The sequence below is a fragment of the Varanus komodoensis genome, unplaced genomic scaffold, assembly GCF_004798865.1.
Source record: "Varanus komodoensis strain SLA01 unplaced genomic scaffold, ASM479886v1 scaffold86, whole genome shotgun sequence".
In the NCBI taxonomy this organism is placed as follows: Eukaryota; Metazoa; Chordata; class Lepidosauria; order Squamata; family Varanidae; genus Varanus; species Varanus komodoensis.
The window spans coordinates 440757-452106 of NW_025336554.1; the positions used below are offsets into that span (position 1 = coordinate 440757).

At 42.6% G+C, this 11350-nt stretch overlaps 1 protein-coding gene across 1 annotated transcript; it reads right to left on the minus strand.

The window, feature by feature from the left end:
- Positions 1–4002: 4002 nt before the first annotated feature.
- On the minus strand, positions 4003–10469 carry LOC123016570 (vomeronasal type-2 receptor 26-like). Its single transcript, XM_044417082.1, has 4 exons — positions 10323–10469; positions 9652–9879; positions 6487–6613; positions 4003–4904 (listed from the first exon to the last, which is right to left on the minus strand). The coding sequence occupies exons 1-4, from the start codon at positions 10467–10469 to the stop codon at positions 4003–4005; spliced, it is 1404 nt and encodes a 467-aa protein (XP_044273017.1).
- Between the last annotated feature and the right edge of the window lie 881 nt (positions 10470–11350).

Consider the following 11350-nt stretch of genomic DNA (forward strand, 5'->3'; position numbering starts at 1 on the left):
TTGCCATATTGAGAGAGACTTCAGAGTCCAGAGCCCCAACAACTGCTTTTAGAATATTGTGGGTGTCACATGCATAGTTGGGGACCAATCTTTCCTGCACTGAGAGGAGTCGCAGGGTGGCTTGGCAGGTCCTTCATTCATTGTCATAGCTGTCATAGACGCGGAAGCCCAAAGTGCAATTGGGCAGTATGTGAGGGCTCTCATTGATCTCCTTCACTGCAAATGCCAAGGCCATGAGATGCTGGTAATTCTTGGGGACCATGCTGAAGGGAGAGATGACAGCTGAGGCTCAGTATGGAAGTCAGCAGCTATGAAACATGACTAGAAAGAAGGTGACTTGAGTTTGGGGACTGGGTTAAAAAAGAGCATGTCATATAATGAGGGTCAGCATTGGCAAAGCAAAGCAGTATGCATATCCACAGCAAATGGCAAGCTGCTTTGAATTTGATGGGACTCAGTCCCTGGGACCAAGTGACAAGGCTGCATGCAAAAATGGGAAAAGTGAGAAAGTGGGCTTCAAACAAGGATACCGGGGAAATTGTGCTAGAAATATGTAGTCTTGAGGAAGTGGCCTTTGGGAAAATTGCATTACAAAATGCATGAACCATAAGTGACTCTCCATGTATGTGTGTAGTGTCCATGCCTGCATTCATTTGCCGCTTGATTCTCTGGTGGTTGGAGGGAATGAAAGGGATGTAAAGGCATTAATGGATATTTTCCCCCATGGGCTGACACTAGGTTTCAGCTTCAGCTAGTTCCTAGAGAAGGACTTGGGACTGATCATGTCTGTGACAGATGAAGAACAAAGAAATCAGACAACATCTCAATCCTTACATGAGCCATTTCAGTGAGTCTGGTGCAGGTTCTTCCGTGAAAGTTATTGATCTAGACCTCAAGAAACCATGAGTAGCAATGCTGCCAAGAAGGATGTCTCCTGGCAAGTAGGCCTGCAGAGGGAAGGGTGGCTCCCACCTGCTGCATTTGAGAATGTGTGCCAGGCGCACACTTTGGGAAAAGAGGGTGAGAAGCAAGACCTCCAAGAGCACCATTCTTAGCACAAGGACAGCTCTTGTCTGGACACCCAGACTTCCCTGTCTTCTTCGACAACTCTGCGATGCAATACTATTGTCTAACACAAACTTTGTCTGCTGACAGTTTGGGCAGCTGATATGGAAGCATCCTAAATTGCAGCACAGGAACCTTGATTATTCCAAATCACTTTTTCATCTCTGCCTTGTTCAAGGCATATTTATAACAGCCTTCATGGTATTCTGTCTAATTTGGCCAGTGGTCATTTGAAACTCCATTGGGGTTTTTTCCAGCAGCAGAATTAATTGCTGCCCTTTTGATCGTTGTATTGTAGGTTAACAACTAGTTCAAAGTTGCAATTACCCTGTTGTATTGCTGGGGCAACAAATATGGTTGTTACATCTAAACATGGGGGAATTAATGCTTGGAACATCTCAATGAAAGGACATTTGTGGTATTTTCTTTATGAAGGATAATATGGAAATTAGTCTTATTTGTCATGTGCACAGAGATATTGGACAGTTCAAGACCACAGGTAAAGCACTGAGAGGGTAAAAGTTTGGTTCAAATGTACTGGTCCAGAATTTTTACTGGGGGGAAGATTTTATGTTGTTGCTAGTTGTGAAGTTGCATTCGACCCCATGGACAGCATTCCTCCTGGCCTTCCAGTGCTCCACCATCCCCCAGAGTCCACTTAAGCTCACGCTTACTGCTTCAGTGACTCCATCTAGCCACCTCATTCTCTGTCATCCCCTTTTTCTTTTGCCATCTATTGTTCCCAGCATTAGGTCCTTCTCCAGTGAATCCTTCAGGAGAGTTTCATCTTCAGTATCTGGCCTTCTAAAGAGCAGTCAGGGTTGATCTCCTGTAAGACTGACTGGTTTGATCAACTTGCGGTCCAAGGAATTCACAGGAGTCTTCTCCAGCACCACAATTCAAAGGACTCAATTCTAATGTGCTCAGCATTCCTTATGGTCCAGCTTTCACAGCCATACATTGCAAGTGGGAGCAGATTTTATACAGCCTTCCTATATGAAGCAGTCCAATGATATGCTAATGTTTTTCCTTTCATGATCTCCCCATGACATCGTACAACCATTTTGTTTCCATTCAGTATGACATGGGCTAAAAAATTAATTTTGTAATATTTTATAACATATATTTACCAAAGGAATATATTTGGGTGCTGCCCTATTTTGATTCTGTATCTTCCTATCCATTTGCACACTTTTAATGTTTTTCAATGAAATGAGTTTTCTTGCAATTCAACTCACTGCACATTGCCTTAGACAAGGGTTTTTCTTCCTTATTAGGACCAGATTGGAGAAAATAAAAGAGAATCCATGCTTGCCCCCTATATCCAAGCTCTTTCCTAATGTTGTATTAGGTTTGAGGCCAACATTCCTTTGGTTACAGTGGAGGATTTAGAGTTGATTGGAAATGAGTCTACCTGGTGGGGAGGTTGGGAGGTTTGCCCTTCCTGTTTACTCAGCTGGCCCTCCCCTAGACATTTATGCAGAGTGGAGAAAGCATTGTATGAGCATCCTAATCTGGAAAATAAGATACAATTGCCTCTTTTCAGTGTCTATTTTCTTCCTCCTGATATAAATGAATTCCCAGAAGGCAAACTTTCAAGAAATGGAACATTTATTATGTGATGTCCTTGCACTCTTCCATCATTCTGGTTTAATGGATGTGCAGAGCTAAATGAAAGCAAATGGGTTCAATTGGTACCAATCAACATACAGCTGTCAGTGTTGAAACATGAAGACTATCAAAACATAAGGGAAGACATGCAGGATCAGACCAAAGTTCCAGCAATCCAATATTCTACACATATAATGGCAAACCAGCTGCCCAGATGACATGTCTGCCTGGACTCCGTTCTGCTTGCTGTGTCCCTGAGTGCAAGTTCCTGGTGAGCTTGTCCAGTGCTTGGCAGCCCTCACTAGGTGTGGAGATCCCACCACTGCTAGCAACATCCTTCTTTTGTGCCACTAGTGCTTTGTACTGCTGCACCTGACATGGAAGGTTTGTCATGAGAAGTTCAGTAGGAATGGAGCGCTACATTTCCACTAGGTGTTTCCCTCATCTATGGCATGTACAGAACTGCTTGTCTTGCCTGTGGTTCATTCTTCATTCAGTGATAATTTGCAGAATTCCTCTTGCCTGGCTCTCTTTGAGGAAGTGAGCTGAGTTTGAGATGAAGCAGGCAGATGCTGCATGGGATTCAAGCCAAGAGTATTACCAGCTTTTCATCCTCTTCATATTTATGAAGCATGTTCATTTTTCTCTAGCTTCCAACCACACATTGGTAGAGATGTGCATCAAATATGCTATGTGCAGTGAAGTTTATAGCATCTCCTTTTCAACAATTCATAGAAACATGTCACTACTGTCCTACTTTATTGTTTAAATGAGCAGCAGTATCAGTGCAGAATGATAGTTTTCAGGTCCAAAATTTGAGTAATAGGTGGCTATGATCAGGGTACAGGGAACAGGGTAAAGTGGAAGGATGGAGACTGGCACCAGAATTAGAGGGCCAGAGGCAAGAGGCACATACTACAACAGTCCAAGGTCAGGAACTTAGGATAGGAGAGGGTTCGGGCAAAAGCACAATCCAGGTGCAGTCCAAAGATCAGAAACTGATAAGAGACTCAAAATAAGAAGCAATGTGAGCTAGGAAGAGAAGGATGCAGGCACCTGCTGGGTAGATGGAGACAAGATAAAGATAACATAAACATAGGAATAAGTTGGACCTAGGCAGGAGTTAGGTGGATGGACAGGCATGAAGGCATATATGAAGCAGGGACACGTTCTTATGTCTGAGTAAACTAGGATTCCAAGCATGAAATAGCTATTGGAGTACCTCATATTTAAATGAGCTTTTCCATGCGGTATACTTGAATCACATTTCCAAAACGGCAGAACCCACTAGACTACAAATGATAGTGAAGGACGGGCATGTGTTCTTCAATATTTTCTTTTAATTAGCTGTTCCCTGTTGTTCAGCTCAGGTCTCAGCACAATAATGTAACATTTGGGGAAAAAGATGCAACACAGCAATCCGGCACTGGAAGATAAGATGGAGAAGATCTCCACAGCCACCATGGATTTCCCCTTGGTGCTGAGGTAAGAAGGAACAAAAGAGAGCCAAACACTGCAAAAGACCAGCATGCTGAAAGTGATGAACTTGGCTTCGTTGAAACTGCCGGGCAGCTTCCTGGACAGAAAGGCCACTGTGAAGCTGATGGTTGCAAGAAGGCCCATGTAGCCCAAGGCACAGTAAAACATCATCACTGAGCCCTCATTACATTCCAGTATGATTTCTTCAGCCGTGGAGAAAAGGTCAACATCTGGGAAAGGGGGTGATGTTCCCAGCCACACACTGCAGATGCCTGCTTGGATGAGACAGCAGGAAAGGACAATGACACTGGCCTTATCCCTTCCCAACCACTTCCTTATCCTGGATCCTGGCTGAGTAGCCATAAAAGCCAGAACAACCAAGAGGGTTTTTGCCAGCACAGAAGAAACAGCCACTGAGAAGATGATGACAAAGGCAGTTTGACGGAGGAGGCAGGTGAGCTTCTGAGGTTCACCAATGAATAGCAAAGCACAAAGGAAGCAGAGCAGGAGGGAGCTGAGCAGAGTGTAGGTGAGCTTCTGGTTGTTGGCTTTGACTATGGGAGTCCTGTGGTTCTTCACAAACACAGCCAGCACCAGAGCTGTGATGAAAGAAAACGCAAGTGCTAGGAGGGCTAAAGTGAGTCCCAAAGCTTCTTCATAGGTCAAGAAGGTGGTGGTCTTGGGAAGACAGAAAACCTGATTCTGGCTTGGATATTCTGTATCTGAGCATGCGTTGCAATCATTCATGTCTGGAAAGGAAAGGAAGGGAAAGAGGGTGTTAAGCTTACCAAAGGAAGACAGACAAACCAAAACAAAGGAATCAATGTCATAAAATCTGTATCAAAGGAATTTCTGAATGTCTGAAAAAACAAATGGAGCAGCTGCCAGGCTCAGGCTCTGGACTGACATTTGTTTTGTTTACTTGTGGTGCTTGAACATCACTGACCAGGGAAATCTTTGCAGGAGCACAAAGATTGCTTCTTCCCATGATGCAGAGATTTCAATGTGTCTTCTCTGTAGAAAGCAGGTTTGGTATTCCTCTCTGGCAGGTCAGAATGAAGAAAGGGAGAGCACCGCTGCCTGTTCCCCATGCATACTGTCAGATGATTTTCTCCACCACCTTAAAAACTCAGTGATGGTCTGTAGTAAATGACAAGCTTTTTTTCAGGCAGTGGCAGAGAGCACCATTGTTAAGTGAGAGTGGCAATTGTCCACTGTTTCCAAATGTCTCTAGGGTACAATCCTTCACAGAGGGCATGCTGTGTTTTCTGGATCAGACCAAAAAACCACTCTTGGTCATTCAAAAACCCACAGAATAGGCCATTGTTGCTTTGTGTGGTTTTGAATAAACCATGAATTCCATAACTGCATTCGGACAACACAACAGACTAATTTTTGCAAAAAGTGACCATTGCTTGTTGTTTCCTGCAAACCCACCAGTCAGTATTATACTATTTATCTATCAACTGCTAAAGTGCTAAAGATTTTTGTGTGTATTGAAAGAACAGTAAGTATAAAAGAACTCTGTAAAAATCAAACATTTCAAACTACAGTGTAGAATAAAAACTTTCTCCAAAGCAAAACCTAGGAGAAGCTCAACTGCTTAACATATAGCCAAGCAGTTAAAACTACAGAAAGTGAACAGTTAAAATATCCAGGAAAGCATTGTGTGCACCTGGAGCTGGAAGGAGCTCAATCTGTGTAACAAGCAAGCCTCCTTGGGAAGTTCATTCACCAAATGTAGTTCCACAGAGAAGTCTCCTTTCTTAGGAGCCACCCACCTTTCTGTCTTTAGCAAGGACTTCAAAAGAAGAAACTCTTTGGAAGATTTTGAAGTTTGGACAAATGTATGTAAAAGAAGATCCTCTTTTTGGTAACTTAGCCTCAAGCCATTTAGGCCATTTAGCCATTTGAATGTTAATTTTAGCAAAATCAGTAAAGTCATATTGATGAAATGTTGGTCCAAACCTCCAGATTCCCTTCCACAGTGTTTTCATGTATACAGTGATCAGAATTGAGGGTGACAAAGAGCCCAGCAGAACTCCATTACATTTCTGCCCAGGCATCGTACAGGAATCAGGGATTAGCCATCTCAGGCTGTTTGAACTACTGCAGTTTTACATCTTCAAATACCAACCCAGACAGCTCATCCAGAAGGATGCTGTGGTTCATCATATAGAATCCCAATGAGTGGTGGAAGAGAAGCAGCACATTTTCCCTTCTCCAACCCCATCCCTTACAAACCCTTCAGACTCACTTCAGTCACTGAAGAACATTCACCCAAATCTACAGCTGCTTTTAACATTTATCCAATGAAAGCATATTGCCTACCCTCCTGGCTTGCAATCTTCCCAGCTGAACATGGGATGCAATCATAGCAGCAGTATGGCTTCCCTTCCTTCACTTTCTTGCTGGAACCTGGACGGCAACTCTCAGTGCATACAGAAAGTGGCTGTGACTAATATGTGAATAATGATAATTAAAAAGTAACAGGATAAATATATGGATAGAATTCATTGATAAATATGGAAAGTTCTCAAGTCAGGGGATGAGTTCCAAAACTGACTTGGCAATACACTAATGTGCAAATCTGAAATCACTTCCAGGTATTGATAATGTTCTTTCTCTGATGATGAGTGCCCATGGAGAGCCTCAATTTGAAGAAACAAATACACCAAAGACAATAATAATTTAATGGATGATTTGGCACTCCTGAACAGTGCACTTCTTGGAAAAGTTTAAGACTAAACATTTATTCTTGGAAGGGTGCCTTGAACTGCAAACAAATCTATTGATTTCAGCAGGCAGATGAAACCATTGGAAACCCCTGGAAGCCAGTAACATCATCAAACCACTGTAAATCAGTAACATCATCATGCTGGATTTTTCCAGCAACACTCTAAAGCACACAGATAATATCCTACAGATGGTAGGAAACTGGAATTAACTGAACAACTGTGGGAACAACAAGTTCATTATAATATTTATCCATCTATTTCTTTCACTTCATCTGTGATTCAGGGCTGTAAGTACACCAAAGAATGGGCTGAAGGGCATGGCAGAAGTCCACTATGCTGATGGACCAAGTTATCTTGCTGCCGCTTGCTACTTCAGCTCACAGAGACATCATGGAAACAGAACTGCAGCAGAGAAGAAGCACTTATGAAAGTCTAAAGGGGGACAGAAAGAGGAGCCGGACTGGGGAAGAACAAACTTACTCCCAAAACCATACCACTTGGAATGTTAAACATGTCTCAAAAGCTGATGGAACTTTCCATGAAGGACTGAACTGGCTGTGTAGAATACCTTGGCTGAAACTCAACTGAGAAAGAAATCCCACTTCAACAAGCTTTGCACCATGCCCAGATCACCACAACAGAGTACTGAATAGACTCAGCACTTCAAACAGAAAGCGCATGGATCTAACATAGTAACATCCATTCAGTAGTAAAAGCTGAAGCAGATGCCAGGAGTAGTGAAAAGGAAAGGCAGCCAGCAAGGATGCATGGTGGATGCTTCCTGCTCTCAATTCTGAGGCTGAGAAGAGCACATGTGGTGTAATTCTGGTGTTTGCAGCCTTGGAATATGGGCCAAAAAATGGCACCATGTTTGAAACCGTCTCCTGATTAAACACTCATAAAAAAAGTGAGTGGACACTTCTGAATTTTCCTTGGGCACCTGCCCTGAGTCTTCCAAACACATATGCTGCACTGTATTCCAAATTGGAATACAGGAGCAGAGTATTATTCTAAGGAAAAAAAAGGAATGTGGGAAGTGTTGTTTATGGGACGAGCAGAAGTTACTTTCTCCCCCATACTCCCATCATGCTTTTTTTTTTTTTTTCTGGTTAAGCCTTTAAAAATGACTTTTTCAGGACCTGGCTGTCTTTGCTTTTTGGCTGCCTTTCCAGTTTATTAATTTATTACAACTTCATTGAGAATTTTTTATACTGGAATGCGCAGAGCCCTGTTGTGACACAGTTTGGCTGGTGGATATCTGAAGTCTATGGCTGGTGTCATAACCAGGCTCTGGCTATTTGACATCTCACTCAATATTCCCGACACATCTGGGGACAGGCATATGGCATTAGACAGTTGTTCTTTAATCACAAAATCATGCCCAACTCATCATGACCCCATGGACAACATTCCTCCAGGCTCTGCTGTCCTCCACCATCCCTTGTAGTCCATCCAAGCTCACACCCACTGCCCCAGTAACTCCATCCTGCCACCTCATTCTCTGCTGTCCCCTTCTCCTTTTGTCAACAATTGTTCCCAGCATCAGTGTCTTTTCCAGTGAGTTGCTCCCTCTCTTTAGGTGGCCAAAGTATTTGAGTTTAATCTTCAGTATCTGACCTTCTAAAGAGCAGTCAGTGTTGTTCTCCTCTAGGACAGACTGGTTTGATCACCTTGCAGTCCAAGAGATTCACAGGAGTCTTCTCCAGCACCAGAATACAAAGGCCTCAATTCTTCGGTGCTCAGCCTTCCTTATGGTCCAACTTTCACAGCCATATGTAGTAACTGGGAAAACCATTGCTTTGACTATACAAACTTTTGTCTACAGGGTGATGTCTCTGCTGTTTAGTATGCTGTCTAGATTTGCCATAGCTTTCCTCCCAAGTAGCAAGTGTCTTTTAATTTCTTGGCTGCAGTCACTGTCTGTGGTGATCTTGGAGCACAAGAAAATAAAATCTGTCACTACCTCCATTTCTTCCCCATCTATTTGCCAGGAATTGATAGGACTGGATGCCATGTTCTTAGTTAATGTCGAGTTTTGAATTTCAAGTTGCACTCTCCTCTTTCACCTTCATCAAGAGGCTCTTTAGTTCCTCTTCAATTTCTGCCATTAGAGTGGTATTGATATGAGGTTGCTGAAATTTCTCCTGGCAATCTTAATCCCTTCTTGTGATTCATCTAGCCAGGCTTTATGCCTGAGGTACACTGCATACGTTAAATAGGCAGAGTGGCTATGTGTGTGTGTGTGTGTGTGTGTGGTGTGTGCGCGCGCGCGTAAACCACATCCCTCGGCATCTCAGGACAGCTCCCTAAAGTACAATTAAAAACAATAAAACAATAACAATTCCATAAAATTATACAAAAACAAAAAAGCGATGGTATATATATAGCTTTGCCATACCCCTTCTCCAGTTTTTAACCAATCCGTAATTTTAGAAAGACCTTACAGCAAATACTGGTTGAATTTGCATGGCTGCATTTTAGTGGACTCTGAAAATGCTTACTGTGATATGCCTTATGTTTAAAAACTGAAATAAATTTAACAGTACTTAAATTTCTTTCACTGTTTTCAAATCAACAGTATTGCTAGCCAAGAAAGCCCTCCATGTGGGACTCCACTTTCTCTTGTCTTTGCTTCAACCAATATGCTTCTTCCAATGCATTTTCAATTTTGAATTATGCTTTTTTAGAGTCGACTGAATGTAGGCCAAAAGAACCTAAGGTCAGTGCTTGTTCCAAGGATGCAACCAGAGGCTCCTACCTGATTAAGCCAGTGGTGCCATGTAATGGCCTCCTCATTGATGGCAAGTGTTGGGCCTGTAGAAGCCTCAAGGTCAATCCTTCCAACTTTCACAGGGAGAAAGGATTCATTGGAAAAGAACTTCCAATTGATAACATCAAATTCAGGCACCACCTCCCCTTTCTCACTGAAGGAAATCTTGTTCTGAGCACTGTTATTAAATGAGACACCTCTAAGAAACTGATGGAGCTAAGTTGAAAATGGAAACAAGAAGGAATAAGGATACCAGTTTAGCGTACAAGGCTAACATCAGCTGTAGAAGAAAGTCATTGATTATTTCCAGGATTAGAAAAAGGCTACTCATGTACGGAATTGGAGTTGCATTAAAGCTACTTTTTGGGCCTTGTGAAGAAGTCAAGAAAGATTAGCCAAGACTAATTTTAATTCCCCCATTTCAACTTTATCCCCAGAGGAATCCTCTAAAGTCTGTTCAGCTAAAGTAGGTCCTGGACTCCAATTCACACAGTGAGCTTAGTGGTTCAGTGGGTGCTAAAATTTGGATTGCCCAGGTCAACCCTCAGAATGCAGAGTATGGTGCCATAAATGGATAAGGTAATTAGAGAAAATTATGAGTGCTCTTGTCAAAGCAAAAGACATGGAGGTTTCACACATGAGTATTGAGAGAATATTACCTGCCATGGCTCTTCATTCCTAAATGTCAGTCCATTAGTCCTCACCATTGGCCTGTGTTGGACTTCAGATGAGGACCTGGCATGCATAGCATGGGCCACAGCATAGACTGCATTGTAGATGCTGTAGCTGTGGCCAGTCATGCTCATCTCGAAGAAAGATCCAGGAAGGGTCTCCAGCCTTTCCTTCCCAGTGCAGATCTCCTCTTCCTCTTCCTCATCCTCATCCTCATCCTCTGCTTCTGCACTTGGGAAAAGACAGTCAAAAGCTTGTTGCCAAAAGATCCTAAGAAAATCATCTTCTTTTGTGCTGATTGGACTTCTCTTCTCTTCAAATGATTGGAATCCTGATATGTCATTTGAGCGAATCCTCAAGGACAGGGTACCATCGAATATTTCTGTCTCCCAGTCCCTTTGATAGACAAATGCATTGATCTCCATGTGCGCTGAGATTATCCATACTTTGCCTTTTACTTTGCTTTCCATGTTCAGTTCTAGATAATATGTTAGCCATCTAAACAGTGCAAAGGAATATGATTCTCCATGGGCCACCACTACATTGGCTTTGCTGTTCACCAGTTTACCATATATTTCTGTCCCCTTTTCAAAAATGTCTTTAATTTTACTGATGTAGGTGTGTGGGAGGAGTCTTTTTTTGAATGCAAAACAGATCCCTCTTTTGGAAAATATTGGAATGACAGTTTGCATGAATCTTTCTCCATTGTCATTATCCATGAAAACGAGTCCAATCCACGTCCAGCTGAAATGCAGGAGCAAAGATAGAATCCCCTCATACTGCAGAGTTTCATGAGGAACCATCTGATAGAAGGGAAGTCCCGGGGTCTTATCATTCATGACCGGAGCCACACCATATATGAGCTAAGGAGAGTCTGAAGAAATGTTAGCACATAACATTAAAGTGTGAAACAAAATCATTCAAAGCCCCATGCATGCTGTCAGCAATTCTCAGCAAAACACTGCAACACTTGTCAATGTTATGCTTTCCAAACCAATGCCCAGTCTCTGACAAT